We start from the raw sequence: 18,627 nt of genomic DNA on the forward strand, positions 1-18,627 counted from the left end.
TTCTCTTTCAATCCTCCCTCAAGCAGGAAGTCTAGATGGCAGACTCCAGTATTCTCAAACTGGAGTCATTTGTGTACCATCTTGAGATTTGTTATATTCCAACACTTAACAGTTTTTTCTCAATCTTTTCACTTTTTAGGCTTTAAATTGTTTGTTAATGCAAGTTATTTCTTATCTCTATAAAATGCCTTAAAGTGAAAGCATATTTAATAAAATTTTAAGTGTTTATCCAAGTACCTGGTAAAACTAGGTACCATTAGTGATAAGGAGTCACTGGTCCCCCAAAATCCCCTGCTCCAGCCAGGCATGGTGATCAGCAGGTCTATAATCCCAGCTAGTCAAGAGGCAGTAGAATTGATGGGTGCGTTGGCACATGCTTGTAATCTCAGTGGCTCTGGAGATTGAGGCAGGAGGATCTCAAGTTCAAAGCCAGCCTCAGCAATTTAGCAAGGCCCTAACTCAGGAAGACCATCTCTAAATAAAATATTAAAAAGGGCTGGGGATGTGGCTCAGTGGTTAAATGCCCCTGGATTTAGTCTCCAGTACCAAAAACAAACAAACAAACAAAAAAACCTCAAAATAAAAATTTCAATAGAAGGGCTATAGATTTAGTTCAGTGGTAGAGTACCCCTGGGTTCCATCCCCAGTACCCAGAGTAGGGGATCCCCATATCTAGAAATGGGGTTCTGACTTCACATTGGCAGGTATTTTTGAAGGGTTTCAGAAACCTAAGCTCCAGTGTGGGGAATTCTTAGTCTCAGTCCCTTTTCAGTTTCACTTCTTCAACCCCCAAAGAATCAAGCAGACCTGGGTTTGTATTAATGATTTTAAGAATAATTGATGTAATTGAGTTTTAGTAAAACGCTAGAGACACTGAAGTCTGAACTTCACAAATTTTTCACCTGTCACAAAAAATATACTTTGAGGTTTTTTTCTTCCCCTATTTGAAAATGTCAAGACCATGTTGAGCTCACAGATTGGCTGTGGGTGGAGCTTAAACACTTTGAATGACCCAGGGCGTAACCACAGTCATGACTGTGCCTCTTCCACCCTGAAGGTTTGCACAACCATATGCCTCTTGTTGCCTCATTTGATTCCCAGGACCCATGCTACTGTTATTCTCATTTCATGTCTACTGAAGCCAATGTCCAGAGATGACATCACATGAAGGAAGTTCCCCCTGGGCCTTTCCAGCACTGAATTCAATGACTCCTACCTATTCTGACTTCAGGGACTGGGCAGTAAGTCTTTGGCCTCAGCAGGCAGGGTAAGTGGTAGCCATGTGCAGTGTCCTCAGGGGATGCTTCTTTTATGGTTAGTAGTCTGCCACCTACTCAAGCCTGCTGGGCCTGAGGCTCTAGCCTTGGCAGCAGTTTTATTATCTGACCTAGATCAGTTTCTATAGACATCTTCCTCTACAAGAGCCCCTATTGCCACAGCTGTGACCCCCTTGCTCTTGAATCCCTATACAGGACTGCTGCTTACTTTGCAGCAATCCCTACTGCCAGAAAAGCACCCTTTCTCAGTTCAGATTTAGGATTTGTAACCGAAATTGATTTTTACCTCATATGAGAATATAGATATGGTTGTCAGTAGTAGGGGAATGATTCCCAGCTGCCAGGAAACCCTACATGTACCTACATAAGCCACAAAGCTTACCCAAACCCAGAGCCTCCTGGAAGTGATACCATCTCCATTTCCTGGAAGGCTACCAGGAGTTGCTTGTGTCTCCTGTATGAGGCTTCCTGACCCCACAAACAGCTCAGGGGGTCTAAATCAGTTCCTCGGTGAGGAAACTTACATACACCTCAAGGTACAGGCTTTTTTGTTTTGGTGTCATCTTTTCATGTATGGGTCAGGGACCTTGAGAGCTGACCTTGGGCACTGGGTGGACTGTGATCAATTACTTCTAAAATAAGAGATAATCTGTGGCATACTAAGGATTTCAGACTTTTTCTTTTATAGTGCTGGACATTGAACCCATGGGTGCTTTACCACTGAGCTACATCCCAATCCCGTCTTTTTCTTTTAAATATTGAAGGTCTTGCCAAGCTGCCCAGGTTGGCCTTGAACTTGCAATATCCCTGCCTCAGCCTCACAAGTCACTGGGATTATAGGCCTGCACAACCATGCCCAGGTACACTTAGATTCTGACACTTGCTTTGTGAACACTACCCAGCATGCCCCATCAGGTGTAACAGGAGGCACATGCACACAAAGTGATCATTTACAAGGTACAAGTATAGAACAAGATGAGACATTAGGGGCCCCCTTGAAATCAACAACTCCTTTGAGGGGCAAGTCTTTTCTTATCTTTGCATTTGGCACATGGAAAGAACAAATAGAGGCTGGGGTGAATCACACATTTAAAACCATGTTTATTAAATATCTCAGGGGCCCAAACCTGGACCCAGAAAACTCTCTCAGACACATAGCCCAGGCCAAGAACAAGATACTGCTGATTCCTTTTAGAAGTACATGAGGAAGGGGCTGGAGATGTGGCTCAGCGGTAGCGCGCTCGCCTGGCATGCGTGCGGCCCGGGTTCGATCCTCAGCACCACATACCAACAAAGATGTTGTGTCCGCCGAGAACTAAAAAATAAATATTAAAAATTCTCTCTCTCTCTCTCTCTCCTCTCTCACTCTCTCTTAAAAAAAAAAAAAAAAAGAAGTACATGAGGAAAAAAAAAATAGAAGTACATGAGGCTTCAAATCTGCTCAATTAAGGTACAAATTCTGCTTCACTTCTCACTAGGTGTCAACATGGTCAGGTCAGCCAGGCCTTACTTCTCATTTTCAGTATCCATGTCATCTGTAAAAATGAAATTAGAAACGCCATGGAGGTGTATTATTAAGTGATGTTAACACATAAGTGGGAACTTTTATAATAGCCTTCAGCTCCCCAGGACAATCGCAACCAACCATCTCCTATTGTCACAAGTGGCAGTAACAAAGCTGAATCCTAGTTCCCAACTCCCAATCCCGCTTCCACAGTGATCGGAGACATTTCTGTGGCGCACATGTGCAGCAGCCCATGCATGCCCTTTCCAGGCACACAACTGACTGAACACAGGTTGAATCCAAACCACAAAAGGCAGTCAAAAAACATCCCTAAGAACCAAAGCTCCACAAGTCAGACATTAGACAGTTGTCCCCAGTCCAGTGAACTAAAAGACAATTAACCTATCTGGGACTCAAACATCTGACCTGTAACAAGAAGGTCAGGGTTGATAGTGTACTTACACTGCACAGGCGCCACAGACTAGCCTAGTAGCTACAGAAGGGATTCAGCTCTGGCATCCTGGGATCACTGCTGCTGAAACACCAAGGAACAGCAGATAGCCTTCTGCTACATGCTGGGCCAGAGACACAGGAAGTAGTAGTTGTTAGGAACTGGAACGTCTATGATGCTCCTCCTTGCAGCTAACAAGATAGCCTGCCAGTTTAAAACATAAAAACTCCCTAAGGACAAAGGACAGTTGATTCACAGCAAAAGCAGCAGACAGCACCAGCATTTCCCACCACCTCCCAAGCCCCAGTCCCTACATGACACAAAAGGGCAGTCAGAAGGTACCTGTACATACATGTTCTATGAGGCCTTCCTTTAGGATTGATACACACTCTTTTAACCCTCCAACAACTCCCTGGCACTCAGTTCCTTTGCTGAGCTGAGTCCTTGGTTTTCCTGGCTTTGTCTTCCAATAATCTCTCAAGGCAGGATTCTTCTGTTACTCTTTGCTATTCTGGTTTAACTCCTACCTTTATTACCCCTGAACTTGCATTTTCAACTTTAAATATTCAATGACTTCACTATCTTTTGCCACCCTCTCCCAAACTCCCATAAAGACAAAAATGTTCTCTAATCTGTACAGTCCAACAGTCACTTGCCATACTAGTCTAAACTAGAAAGTGAATTTTACATCTTATTTACTTTAACTATATGTGTATATGTCAAGTGGCTGCAACATTAGACTATGAAGATCTATACAATGCTCAGCATAGCATACCATTATCTGGAAAGGTGCAGTCAGTTGTCTGAAATTTCTATAACCTTGCTCTGGATAGGGCAGGGCAAGGCCTCAAACCATTTCAAGTGTTCTGGCAAGCACTGTAGGAATGCAATAGGGTCACTGCAGACCCAAGCACGCTGGAGGCTTGCTACTCACATTCGCTGGCCCACATCCTCCACTCCCCAAGTGTCCCTTAGAACACTCTCCTGAGCACCCAAATCCCTTTTAAAGGTAGAGAACAGAACAGACTATCGAGTCGAATTAGGTACACTGAGCTTGGCTCCAAAAGTCTATGGCTACAGATAACTCCTTTTATGGGTAAGGAATTAATGCATCTTGGAAAAGGTAATGAACGTTGGAAAAGGTAATGTTAATTAATACACCAGACAGGAGTTTTTACATTATTCTCTTTCTAGGGTGGTGCTTCTTAAAATCATGACCACAGAAATAACCCATGTATCACCTAATTCTAGAAAAACAAGTTTTCCCCACCCCTATATATATTCAACACATATTTAATATCTTGGAAAACATTTCTGAGGTAGGATATAGCCTAAGACACCTCAGGAACACTTAATTACTCAGAGAAATGTGTACTTGGCGAAGCTGGGCTATTCACAACATGACTTACCATGACATCTTCCTAAAGAGCTGCTGTGGCAGTAAGCTCTTCTCCCACTTTATGGGATCGGTCATCTGATCACGACTCCTGCCTAGATGTGGACAAATGAAGTTTCAGTTTGCGCCTTTAAGCCACCATACAGCTATAATCCCCAAATGCCTGAACCCTCTCTACAGCACCTTTTGAAGCGGGTCTCCCACGAGGTCACAGGTCCCAACCCAAGGGTGGGCTTGAAGGTCATAGGCCCCATCCCCAGTGAGGTCCCTAGAGGTCACAGGTTCCATCCCGCTTAGCGGTGCCCTCTAGGTTACACAGAAGAAACCCCGTTTTTCTTCGGGAGCGAGACCCGCAGAAGAAAGGCACAAGTCGCCCCGCAGTACAGGAGTCTCCTCCAGGGCCTTCGCGAGGGACCAGCACTTGTGGGGAGGGCCCGGCCTCCTGCCGCTGAACAGCGACCCCAAGACTCTTAACCCGGCCTCATCAAAGAGCGCAAGCTGCTTGGGGTCTTCGATGGCAGCGGATACTGAAGGGACCGAGGAAGGGATCGCAAAGACCAAGAAACCGCATCACCAGGTACAAATACTGCCGTGCACGCCACCGCGCGCCTTGACGTCCTTACGTAGCCCCAGACGCCTGCGCGTGCGCTATGTGATTTCCGGGAAGATGCGTCAGCGGGTTGTGGGCGAGGCCTCGGGCTCTGTTGGAGCGCGATCCTGGAATGGAGGTTGGAAGACTCCAAGCTAGTTAAGGTCTCTGCGTTTCCGCTTGGTGGCGTCTCCCCTGCCCTGCATGCCCCGTTAATAGCAGTAGGCTGGAGCTGCGTCGTCTGAGAAGGGTCCTGTAGCCAAAGAAATGGGCAGGGCAGACCTCTGGCCGACTTGAGCCCCAGTGGTGGGCCTTCCCGCTGGGCCGCTCAGTCGGGTGACTGTGGAAGAGGGGGACTTGAACGCAGGGACTTTGGAATGGACAGGAGCCTGCCTGTGGACCAACTCGTGGGAGAGTGGTGCAGATGGAAAGGCAAATACGAATTCGACTTAGTGATTTAATTTCCCCATTGTCTCATGGGAAAATAAGGGAAGGAAAATTCCCATCACATCTCCCCTTTCAGAATTCATTATCTCTCCTTTTCAAGTTTATGCAAGTCTTTTTAATGGCTGAATAACCTTATGGCTACTCTTAAGGAAGGAATATTACCTAGTAGCCATCTCTTAAAAGTGTTCTGGAGGGCTTGGGATGTGGCTCAAGCGGTAGCGCGCTCTCCTGGAATGCGTGCGGCACGTGTTCGATCCTCAGCACCACATACCAACAAAGATGTGTCCGCCGAGAATTAAAAAATAAATATTAAAAATTCTCTCTCTCTCCTCTCTCACTCTGTCTTTAAAAAAAAAAAAAAAAAGTGTTCTGGAGCTCTTGGGTAAAGGCCCAGGGCTTGCGGGTGGTAGGGACAGGTATTTCCCAAAAGACCTGGCAATCCACCCTTCTCATTATGCCAATCAAAGAGACCAGCAAAGATGAAGGGAGTTTTAATCAGCATGGCCACGCTGTGAAGAACAGGTATAGGGGTACAACCAAAGAGTTGTCTTCAAGAGACGTCAGAAACTTTGAGGTTTTATAGAAAAGAGGAAAAGGGCTCTGGATGTGGCTCAAGCGGTATCGCTCCCCTGGCATGCTTGCAGCCCGGGTTGGATCCTCAGCACCACATACAAACAAAGATGTTGTGTCCTCCGAAAACTAAAAAATAAATATTAAAAGAAAAAAAAAGAGGAAGAAAGGCAAGAGTTGGGTCCTGTGTGGTTGGGGCGGTGGCATAACTAGCAGAGGAGTTTACCTTGGTCAGGCCATTGGTCTGGTTGATCATTATCTGAGGATTGGTTCAGCTAGGAGGCTTCAGAGAAGTCCTTATTCCTTGAGGGAGCAATTAAATTCCCATGAAATGATTGCTTCTGCTTGTGGGGCCAGGAGGTGATCTCACTATGGTGTGGACTGTCTGCCAGGCTCTGCCTTTCCTGGAATTCAAGGTGACTGTAGGTTTAGGACAATGACTGAAGACTTCTAGGTGGTATTCCAAGAGGTATGGAACAGGACATTGTGAAAACTGAATGTCTCCGGTCAGTAGCATCAATCTATAATTCTAGTAACTAGGGAGGCTGAGGGGGTGGATTTCAAGTTTGAGGCCAGCTTCAACTTAGGAAGACCCTGTCTCAAAGAATAAAAAGTGATGGGGATGTAGCTCTGTGGTAGAGAGCCCCTGGCTTCAATCCCCAGTAATATAAACAAGTAAATAAATAAATAACAGAAATAAATAATAATATATATTTATAATAAATAAATAATAGAAAGGGCTGGGGATGTTGCCTATTGGTAGATTGGCCCTGGGTTCAATCCACAATACTATAAAATAAAAAACTAAAACAAATCCTAAGTGTCCCAGCAAATCTTGAAAAGACTTTCAATGCTCTTACCTTGGTAACCTTAGTCTTGAAGAGAGTCAAGATATGTAAACCCTTTTTTTTTTTTCTTTTGCAGTGCTGGAATTGATCCCAGGTCTTCCTGTATATCATATCAGGCAGATGCTTTATCACTGAGCCATATCCCCAGTCCATGTTATGTAAATTTTAGAATGAAGTCTCAATTAATTTATAGTATCTAGTTTCTGGACCTTAAAATTATGAAGGACCAAACCCTCCACTGGATAACAAACAAACACCCTCAGAAGTACAGTCATCCTGTGTGGCCCCCCGAAATGGAAGCAACCTTGCAAGCCTCATAACATCTTTTTGGCTATAACTGTTTTGTATCTAGAGCCAAGTTACTAATTTTCTTTGCAGGCATCCATCTGTAGGATACCAGAATATGCCATCCCAAAATATGCCTCATTGATGTAAGGATTATTTTAAGAAACAGCATAAGCTACTCTTTTGGAAGGGAAATTTGCATTTATCAATCTCCATTTGAAAGGGCGTCTTTCACTCTGCACCAGGAAGAGGATGACTAAGTCAAGTCAGTAGAGGTTGTTGTTAATGGAGCAGGGACAGATTTAAATCTGTGTAACAATCAGGTGTGGTGGTAAATGCCTATAATCACATTTGGGAGACTGAGGCAGGAGAACTACGAGTTTGAGGTCAGCCTCAGCAATTTAGCAAGGTCCTATCTCAAAAATAAAAAGTTCTAGTTATATAGCTCAGTGATGAAGCACATCTGGCTTCAGTGCCCAGTACCAAAAAAAGAAAAAAGTGCCCACTAATTCTGTGTAACAAAACTTTTTTTGTGTGTGTGTTTGTGTGTGTGTGTGTGTGTTTCTCTCTTTTTTGTGGTACTGGGGATTGAACCCCAGGGCACCTTACCACTAAGCCACATTTCCCAGCCCTTTTTATTTATTTTGAAACACAGTCTCATCAAATTGCTTAGGGCCTTGCTATTTATTTTGCTAAGGCTGGCCTTAAACCTGTGATCCTCCTGCCTCAGCCTCTCAAGTTGCTAGGATTACAGGCATGTACCACCACACCTGGTAGTCTCTTTTACTGTGTTTTTCCTGGTTACCTTCCTATAACTGACACCCCCCCCTTGACACACACATACTCTTGTTTGTTTTTAGCTGTAGATGTTTTTTTTTTTTTTTTTTTTTTTTTTTTAAAGAGAGAGTGAGAGAGGAGAGAGAGAGAGAATTTTTTAATATTTATTTTTTAGTTCTCGGCAGACACAACATCTTTGTTGGTATGTGGTGCTGAGGATCGAACCCAGGCTGCACGCATGCCAGACAAGCGCGCTACCGCTTGAGCCACATCCCCAGCCCCTGTAGATGGTTTTTAATCCTGAATTCTAAGCTACCTTTTAGAGACTACCAGTTTGGGGGGGTATTTCTCTCGTATATGAAGTCTACATGATAATTTTGCTTTAATGGAAATTTAGGACAATTATTTTTCCTCCCCTACACATGCCACTTGGCTTAAAAGAACAATGGAATAGCTCATTTTGTGACTTTGGAGGAAGTTTGTTTTTTTTTAAGTGTTCCAATAAGTAATTAAAATACTGCTGATGTAGGTAGAAAGCAAGTTCATGTAGTTTCTCAGTATGACTATAGTCAAAAGATGAGTACTTAACATGTGCAAGGCCCTAGTTTCCATCCTCAGCACAGCAAAATAGAAAAGAGAACTGCAATACTGCAACTGATCTTTGATTATGTGAGCTTTATGTTTTGGTACTGTTTCTTCTTTTTTTAACGTATCCAACAAATATTTTACTTTTTGTTCTTTTTAGATATTCATGACAGTCGAATGTATTGGAGGATGGGTATCAGAGATTGAACTCAGGGGCACTAGACTACTGAGTCACATCCCCAGCCCTTAGGATGTATTTTTGACCTATTATACATACATGGAGTATAACTTATTCTAATTAGGATCCCATTCTTTTTTTTTTTTTAAAGAGAAAGTGAGAGAATTTTTTAATATTTATTTTTTAGTTCTCGGCAGACACAACATCTTTTTTTTTTTTTTTTAAGAGAGAGAGAGAGAATTTCAACATTTTTTTTTTTTTTTTTTTTTAGTTATTGGCGGACACAACATCTTTGCTTGTATGTGGTGCTGAGGATCGAACCCGGGCCGCAGGCATGCCAGGCGAGCGCGCTACAGCTTAAGCCACATCCCCAGCCCTAGGATCCCATTCTTTTTTTTTTTTTTTTTAAATATTTATTTATTTATTTATTTTGGTTTTTGGCGGACACAACATCTTTGTTTCTATGTGGTGCTGAGGATCGAACCTGGGCTGCACGCATGCCAGGCAAGCGTGCTACCGCTTGAGCCACATCCCCAGCCCCAAGGATCCCATTCTTGTGGTTGAACATGATGTGGAGTTACACTGGTTGTGTCTGATTCATTCTACTGTTTTTCCTATTCCCATGTCTCCTCCGTTCCCTTAATTCCCCTTTGTCTAATCCAATAAACTTCTATTCTTCCCTTCTCTCCTTATTGTTTGTTAGCATTGCATATCAGAGAGAACATTTGGCCTTTGGTTTTTTTGGAATTTGCTTATTTCACTTAACATGATAGTCTCCAGTTCCACCCATTTACCAGCAAATGCCATAACTTCATTCTTCTTTAAGGCTGAGTAATATTCCATTATGTATATATGCCACATTTACTTTATCCATTTATCTTTTAAAGGGTATCTAAGTTGGTTCCATAGCTTAGCAATTGTGAATTAAGCTGTTATAAACATTGATGTGGTTGCATCACTATAGTATACTGGTTTTAAGCCCTTTGGGTATAAACTGAGGAGTGGGATAACTGGGTCAAATGATGGTTCCGGTCCAAGTTTTCTGAGCAATCTCCATACTGCTTTCCATAGTGTTATCAATTTACAGTCCCACCAGCAATGTGTGATGTACCTTTTCCCCCCACATCCTTGCCATCACTTACTGTTGCTTATATTCTTGATAATTGCCATTCTCACTGGAGTGAAAGAGAATCTCATTGTAATTTTAATTTGCCTTTTTCTAATTGCTTGAGATGTTGAATATTTTTTTCATACATGTTGCCATTTTTATTTCTTCTGCATGAAGTTGGCACTGCTTCTTATTAGTTGGATAATAAAACAAGCATCTTCCCTTCTCTAATGAATTTTTTGGTTATCATTTTATTTGAAAGCTCAGTCCATCAAGAGAACCCAATTTTGGGGTCACAAATATACTCTGACACTCCATAGTTACTTACCTTCCTGGTTCTCTTCCTTCATTTCATAGCAGAGAGCCCTGAGTTAGGACAAGCTACGTCAAGACCCAGTTGTCCTAGGATATCTTTTTTTTTTTTTTTAATATTTACTTTTTAGTTTAGTTGGACACAAAGGTATTGTACCTTTTTAAAAAAAACCCAGGGCCTCACACCTGCTAGGCTAGTACTCAACCTCTGAGCCACAACCCCAGCCCCGGTCCTAGGATATCTTAAACAAAGCACTTAACCTCTTTGGGTGGGTGTTAGTTTTCATGTTAGTAATCTGGAATTTCTCCCCACTCCTCCCTTTGAGACTGAGCCTCACTATGCTATTCAGTCTAGTCTTGAATTCCTTCCTACCTCAACCTCCTGAGTAGCAGGGTCTATAGGTGTGTTCTGGAATTAACAGACCTACCCTGTCTCTTAGGATTTTGACATTATGAGAAAAGGGATTTGTATACTGTAAAATGATTGGGTGTATTTACTAAATGCTACATGTAAAACATGAGTTGTATTACTCTGCTTTTACTTGCAGAACCAAGTTCTCACCTTTGGAGTCTGATATGCAATACCCATGTAGTCTTTTTCTCTCTCTCCTCATCTAACCCCTTCAGAACACTACAGTCCTGTAATACTTAGCAATATCTTGAACAAATCACAACCTTCCAGTCTTAGAAGTTTCCAGGGTGCTTTCCTCTGCTTATGTGATGCAATATAATTAAAAACAAGTCTCCTCCCAACCAGGCATGGTGGTGCACACCTATAATACTAGAACCTCGAGACCAGCCTTAGCAATGTAGTTAAGATCTTGTCTTGAAATAAAAAAATAAAAAGGGCTAGGGATATAGCTCAGTGGTGGTATACCCCAAACCCCCAATTGTAACAGGAACTTAGAGAGGCTGCTTTGGTTAAAAAAAGAAAAAAAAAAAGCACTGACTTCTCCTGGGCCTGCAGATGCCCAGTGGATACATTGGGTAACTGAAAGTGATAAACTTGAAGGGGCCATCTGGTTCCCATGAGATAGTTTCTCCTGCTTTGGGTAGGCATTGGTGGGGGGAGGGGGGTATTATGATCTCATCATGAGGTGATCTGTGTGCCATGTCCTGCTGTTCCTAGAATCCAAGCTGACTGCAGGTTTAGGGCAATGACCGGAGACTTCTAGTGTCTCTTCAGGAGGAGTGGAACAGGACACTGAAAAACTGAATGTCCCTGCAAATCTTGAAAATACCTTCATCTCTCTTATCTTGGTGTCCTCAGTCTTTTAGGATGATATAGATAAGATAAATTTAGGGTTACCAAGCCTCAGTAAGCCTTGTATTACACTCCTTAAGTGATAAACATGCCCATGTGCAGAACAAAGCAAGGACCTGACCCAAAGTTTAAGGTAATAAAGGAGTCAGATACAAAATGAAGGCAGATAGAAGCTTTGTCCTGCTTGTAGCCATTAAGTGAAAAGTTTAGGCCCAAGTGAAAAGTCAGTGTTTTTAGCAAAAGCAAGTACTAGGGTTGGGAACATAGTTCAGTTGGTAGAGTGCTTGCCTTGCATGCACAAGGCATGGGTTCAATCCTTAGTACCATACACAGGTACTAATTCTATGATATAAAGGGACTTAATGCCCAACTTTTCAGTTTCCTGAGAGGATGAAAGACTAACTTGTCACTTGACTCCAAATTGTAAGACCTATCAAACATGATAGGTTGTACAATAGAATGTTTCCACCTCGTGATCCTTTAGCAGGTTGCTTGTGATGCACATAACAGTTTTGTTTTGTACCAGGCACATTATGATTTAATGTTTATTCAATCACAAAATCCTTTTCTACCTTTATGAATAGGTTTTCTGGGTTGAGAAGAGACATCCCCCACCACCACCATACTTGGGATTGAACCCAGTAGCACTTTACCACTGAGTTACATCCTCAGTCATTTTTATTTTTTATTTATAGACAGAGTGTTGCTAAATTGCTGAAGCTGGCCTTAAAATTTGAGATCTTGGCTATTGCCTCAGCCTCCCAAATATCTGGGATTATGGGTCTATGTCTCCAATCCTGGATTAAATCAAGATTTTTGATGAATTTGCACTATTTTGCCCAGGCTAGTGTTGAACTCCTAGGCTCAAGCCATCCTTCCAAATCAGCTTCCTGAGTAGGTGGGACTAGCTGGGTGCTGTGGTGCATGCCTGTTATCCCAGTGACTTGGGAGCCTGAAGCAGGAGGATTGCAAGTTCAAAGCCAGCCTCAGCAGTTTAGTGAGGCCCTAAGAAATTTAGTGAGACCTTGTCTCAAAATAAAAAGGGCTGGGTTTAAGTAAAAAATATGAGTAGGTGGGACTATAGGTGTGCACCTCTACAGCAGGTTTAAGGTTTGTTTGGTTGGTACTGGGAATTGAACTCAGGGACACTTGACCACTGAGCCACATCCCCAGCCCTATTTTGTATTTTATTTAGAGACAGGGGCTCACTGAGTTGCTTAGCGCCTGGCCATTGCTGAGGCTGGCTTTGAACTCGAGATCCTCCTGCCACAGCCTCTGGAGCCTCTCAGATTACAGGCATGTATCACTGTCCCGGCCTGAGCTTAAGATGGAGACTAGAGGCTTCTTGGTGTCTCTCCAGGAGGTGTGGAACAGGACATTGAAAAACTGAATGTCCTTTGGGAATATCCAAAGGATTCATTTAGCTTGGTGTGGTGGTACACATCTGTAATATCAGAAACTAGGAAGGCTGAAGGCTAGCGGTGTAGTTCAGTGATATAGCACTCCATAAAAAAAAGAAAAAAAGAAAAAGAAAAAAAAAGTTCTTGAGAGGTGGAGGAGATAAAAATAGCATCCAAAGATTTAGTGGAAAAGGGGATACTACTTGAGTTGGGTGGCAAAGTCTAATAACCAAATTTAGCAGGACCCCAACAAAGTTGTTTCTATTAATGTGCTACAACCAGGGAGAGCACCCCACAGACAGACAGACTGACTCTCATTATGGAGGGATAAGAGGGAGAGTTTTGTAAGGTTTGGGCTGACCCTGAATAATTCTGAGGAAAAGAAAGAATGAATCAGCTCTAGAATGTTGTTTCCATGGGGTATGGGCAGTTTAGCAATTGGGTATCTCAGTTATTTTTTATTTTTTGCTATATAAAAATTGAACTCGGGGGCCTCATATACACTAGGCAAGCACTCTACCACTGAGCTACATTTCCAAGTATCTCTCATTTTTGTTCAAGAGGTGAGAGCCAAAAATCAGGCTAGGGAAGTTATTGGTAAGAAAATGGTAATCACTCAAAAGGACATTTTACAGTGAAGCCTCAGGAAAAACACTGTTATTATTGTAGCTGGTACCACTGTTGTCTGTTATGAAAGACATTAATCTCTCAATGCGACCATTTATACACCTTGGACTCTGACCCACACCTGCAGCTACTTGCAGGGAAACCAACCCCTCATCTATAGTAACTAGCCCAGGAAGCTATCCTGCTGTTAAGTTAGACTTGTAGGAAGTGAGGTACTATCGCTAGTGATAATCCAGGAAGTCAAACAATAACTTTCTGTAACAGTCCCAACTTGATTAATAATTGGCAGCTTCCATAATTTTTGTTCTGGCTTCCAATTTAAGACCAACCAGAGAAGACAAATATGCTCCCCTACCAAACACTTGGAATCCTCCCTTCTTCTCCACGTTGATAGCCTCTAACCAGGACATTCCTGAAGTTTCTGGTTTTTTTTTCACTGTAAGATTTTTTCACTCTGCCTGCCCTTGACTCTGCTCATGCAGTGATGGTGGTTGACTCCCTTTGTTATAGCATGCTCTATAAAAATAGACTCTACTTTTCTTATTTGGTTGTCTTCATTTATTTTTGCAGTTATTACTATCTGAAGAAAATCAGATGGATTTTTTTTCTTGAAGGATGGTCTTGTGTATGAAGAGATGAGGCAGAGGCATTCTAAGGGGTAGGGGAGCCTAAGGGATTGGGCTAAGAGAGGCTCTGGTAGTGCTATTTTTCTGCATTACAAAGTGATATACATTAATAGAAGACTGTGGAAGATCTTAAACAATATCAAATCTCTTTCTTTCTCTCTCTTTTTTTTGGTACCTAAGTTGCTTAGGGCCTGCTAAATTGCTGAGGCTGGCCTTGAACTTGCCATCCTCCTGCCTCAGCTTCTCACACTGCTGGGATTAAAGGCATCCACCACTATGCCTTGCCCAGGCACCTGTTTGTTTTGTATTAGGGATTGAACTCAGGGGTACTTAATCACTGAGCCACATCCCAGCCCTTTTTATTTTTAATTTTCAGACAGGGTCTCTCTAAGTTGCTTAGGGCCTCACTAAACTGCTGAGGCTGGCCTTGAATTTATGATCCTTTTGCCTCAGCTTCCCAAGTTGCCCAGATTATAGGCATAAGCCACTACAGTGGCAGGTATCTTATTTATTTATTTATTTATTTAACAGTAGAACGCATTTTGACATATAATACACAAATGGAGCACAACTTCTCATTCCTCTGGCCGTACATGGTTCAGAGTAGCTCCAGTAGTGTAATCATACATGTGTATAGAGTGACAATGTCTGTCACTTCATACCGTCCTTCCCTTCCCCAGGTATCTATTCTTGAATGGTAGGAGAATAATGACAACCAAATGCACTGCCTCATTTTTGCCTGTGAATGTGGATTATGGCAGAAAGCCAATTGAAAGGATGTTTCCCACACCTCTTCTTTATCTGCCAAAAGGACTGGAGTACCTGCCTTTGGGGAATGCCAGAGATCAACTATTTCTTTGATATTAATATCAGAGTCCAATCAGGAGACAGAAACACAATACAGGAGGGCTGGGGGTGTGGCTAGGGCTAAAAGCACTTGCTTAGGTGCAAAGACCCTGGGTTCGATCTACAGTATCGCAACAAACAAAATATAACAAAACAAGAAAGGCTTAATATAGTAAGAATTAAATATGAGAGGATTGGGGCTGGGGAATCCCAGCGACTCAGGAGGCTGAGGCAGGAGGCTGGCAAACAGCCAGGGCAATTTAGCAAAACCCTGTCTCAAAATTAAAAAAAAAAAAAAAATTTAAAGGGCAGGAGTTGTCGCTCAATGGTAAAGCACCTCTGGGTTCAATCCCTTGTACCAAAACAAACAAACAAAAACAAAAACAACAACAACAAAAAGAAAAACCCCCGATTAGGGTAACTAGGGATTAAAGATCACGAGAATCGTAGATATAAGGCACATGGGCCATCCTGAGGGCTGAGATAAAGCTCCTAAGGAAGACCCTACCCCAAGGTGAACCTTGATTTTGTTGGACAGGGAAAGGCCACAGCTCACCAAATGGCAAGGAAGTACTAGCAGAATTCGCTGCAAATTCACCCTCTAGGATGCCAGAAGAGACTGTTCCCTGGCAGGTGTCTCACTGAAGTACTTGGATATAAAACTTGCCAAGGGAAATGCTGGAGGAAACTGCTGGCTGTTGCTGACATTCTGGCACTGCAAAAGCCTGGCTCTGGGAATGTGACGAGCTGCGGAGAACCTGAAACTGTAGGAAGAGGCTCTCAGTGTGGAAGCCTGGTGCTGGGGTATTTCTCATCCTGTAGGCACTACCAAGAGCGGCTCAACTGACAACAAAGTTCCTTCTTCTGACATTGCTTAGTCTTGCATCCACCAAAGGAAGAATGCTTAAGGGCCAGCTTCAGGTTCTCTGGGCAGGAAATGAGAAGTGAATGTGGATCTGAGACAGAATAACCGGCACAGAATGACATACTTTAAATATTGCTTTCCTTTGGTATCAGTTTACCTTCAGCTGTATTGTAAGGCACTTAGTGGAGCTTGATTTAATGGTAAAAGAAAGGTCTGCTGACTTTGCAGTGTGCTTTTGGATAAATCACCTAATTCCCTTGATTACTTCTGTGAAAAGTGGCAATTATATTAGATAACTGCTAAAGTTCTTCGGTTTTCTTCTTCTGTTTTGGTAGTACTGGATATTGAACCCAGGGGTACTTTACCACTAAGTCACATCACCAGTCCTTTTTATTTTTTGAGTCAGGGCTTGCTAAGTTGCTGAGGGTCTACTAAATTGCTGAGGCTGGCCTTAATTTTCTTTTTTTTTTTTTTTTAATTTTTTAATATTTATTTTTTAGTTCTTGGCGGACACAACATCTTTGTTGGTATGTGGTGCTGAGGATCGAACCCGGGCCGCACGCATGCCAGGCGAGCGCGCTACCGCTTGAGCCACATCCCCAGCCCTGGCCTTAATTTTCGATTCTTCGGCCTTAACCTCTCAAGCCGCCCGATTACAGGCGTGCACCACCGCACCCAGCTCTCTGGCTTTATCCTGGAAAGCCTTAGAGTCCTTGTTGTTGTTTCCTGATGTGTTTGTCTAAGGTAGGCATTAAAACAGAGAAAACTTTAGTAAAAGCTTTCCCCCTCGCCCAGAGAATGAAGGCGAGACCAGGGAGAAAAAGGAAATAACACAGCACCCGGATTCTCCGCTGGACGCTCCGCCCTATCCCTCCCCTCCCTTCCTGCCAGTCCCACCCCTTCTTTGAACGCGAGGAACGCTGGGAAGTTGGCCGCCCTAAAGATGGCGGCAGGATTGAAAAATTGGAAACACTCCCGTGCGCACTCCCGTGCGCGCTCCCGCGAACCTGAGGGCGCGCGGCGAGCGCTGGGCGAGCGGGGGGCGGGGCGTGCTGCAGATTGGGCAGGCGCGTTTCTACGGCCGTGGGAGCGGGGCAGGGGTGGTGGAGCGATCCCGGCCCTCCAGTGGGACGTTCTCTGCCGCCTGCAGACATTGAGCTGGGCCTTCCCTGAGGCGAAGGGATCTGATCACACAACCTGCCAGCTCCTTCGGGCCCGGAAGTCAGGGTGCAGGGTAGCTGTGGGTGGAACCTCTTCGGGGGCGGGGCCCTTGTGGGCGGGCCGGGTTTCCTCCGGCCCGGAAGTGCGAGTGCGGGGCGCGGCCAGGGCGGAGACTGCGGGCGGGCGGGCGGCGCCGGGAGCGCGGGGGTGGCGGTCCCGGGGCGAGCATGTAGCGGCCGCTGGTGGCGGGGCTCCCGGGGCGGGCCGCGGGGGCCGCACGCGGCGACATGGAAGAGGAGGGCAAGAAGGGCAAGAAGGTGAGCGTTCACCAGCGCGTCCCCTACGGGGGTCGGTGGGCGCGGCTCGGGTCCTGGGGGCCGAGAAGGGTGGGGGGTCCCTCGGGGCTGGGCGGGAGTGGCCGGCGGTGAAGTCCGGGCGACCGGGGCAGGGCAGGGCAGGGCAGGGCAGGGTAGGACGGGACTAACGAACCCCGGGCAGTGATCAGGTGGGCCAGCGTTCTCGAGCAGTAAACGCCGCACCTTTCCCGGGGTCCCGTTTGCGACTCGCCCTAACCCTGGGCAGACGGCCTGAGGGTGGGCCTCCCCCCGGCGTAGGGGCTGGGGCCTCAAAGGAAGTGGGCCCGGCGAGGGGACAGAAGTGTCCAGGGCTGGAACTCGGGCCAGTGGGCTGTGCGGTTAACGTGGAGACTTTTACTGCCCACTTGGCTTCGTCTTTGGATGTCCAGTAAAAGCGAAGATGGGGCTCAATTACTAGCTGAATGTCTCTTGTACCTAATATCATTGAGTGATTTTAGTGACGTTATATTTGGCGTGGGATTTAGGACATAGTTCAAGAGGCTCTTTAGTTTATGTAGTTTAAAAATGTGGCTTTAATTACAGGCTTGAATAGTTGATAAAGAACATTTTAAGGAGACTGGAAAAACAATGTGGGATAAACCACCATTAAAGTGGAAAATGGGTTTTAATAAAATGTATCCTTTTCAAATAAATGCCTTATAATCTTCATGTCTTGCCTTTCATTTTCATTTTGACAAACGTGTGTGTTCACTTTTATGGACAAGTTTAAAACAGATCCTGATGTCCTATGTTACTACCTGGCATTCTGCAGTGTCCTTTAATTGACCGTATACTCATCACTTTGTTTTTAGAGGTGCCCCATTTTAAAAAAGTCTTTATTTGAAATGGATGTAGGCAGTGGCCTTCAGGGAGCCCTGTGGTGCTGCATCTTCACTTTCTCATTGTTTTATGTTAGGGACGTGTGTGTGTCTAATTTAGATGCAATATCAATTACAGTTATCTGCAAAAGTTGTTTAAGGTTGGAAAATACCTTGAAATAGTGATTTGGCCTGCAAGTGTTAGACTACAGAAAAGCAGGAGCAGCATAAAAGGATTTAGCCAGAAAAGAGAGGTGTTAACCCAGTGACTGCCTAGATAGATACCAGGATGTCCAGTGTGGATGTTGCTCTTTGCTGGAACTGAACCAGTTATCCT

At 44.1% G+C, this 18,627-nt stretch overlaps 1 protein-coding gene, 1 long non-coding RNA gene and 1 other non-coding gene across 5 annotated transcripts in view; 1 reads left to right on the forward strand and 2 right to left on the reverse strand.

Annotated features, from left to right (window-relative positions):
• Nucleotides 1-2,361: 2,361 nt before the first annotated feature.
• On the reverse strand, nucleotides 2,362-5,246 carry LOC113190271 (uncharacterized). The gene is made up of 4 exons (XR_003301757.2): nucleotides 4,812-5,246; nucleotides 4,642-4,723; nucleotides 3,244-3,436; nucleotides 2,362-2,812 (listed from the first exon to the last, which is right to left on the reverse strand). It is a non-coding gene; the product is annotated as an uncharacterized LOC113190271 (long non-coding RNA).
• LOC113190297 (small nucleolar RNA SNORA9) lies at nucleotides 4,030-4,161 on the reverse strand. The gene has a single exon (XR_003301761.1). It is a non-coding gene; the product is annotated as a small nucleolar RNA SNORA9 (small nucleolar RNA).
• A 12,062-nt stretch (nucleotides 5,247-17,308) lies between the features above and the next one.
• Ccm2 (CCM2 scaffold protein) overlaps nucleotides 17,309-18,627 on the forward strand; it is a 62,969-nt gene continuing 61,650 nt past the window's right edge. For all 3 annotated transcript variants that reach the window (XM_077796798.1, XM_026399456.2, XM_026399459.2), the window contains exon 1: nucleotides 17,309-17,433. In XM_077796798.1, the coding sequence (XP_077652924.1) occupies nucleotides 17,404-17,433 (30 nt within the window). In that variant the 5' untranslated portion in view covers nucleotides 17,309-17,403. The remainder of the gene's footprint in view (nucleotides 17,434-18,627) is intronic.

This window comes from Urocitellus parryii, chromosome 3 (genome assembly GCF_045843805.1).
Source record: "Urocitellus parryii isolate mUroPar1 chromosome 3, mUroPar1.hap1, whole genome shotgun sequence".
NCBI classification, from domain to species: Eukaryota; Metazoa; Chordata; class Mammalia; order Rodentia; family Sciuridae; genus Urocitellus; species Urocitellus parryii.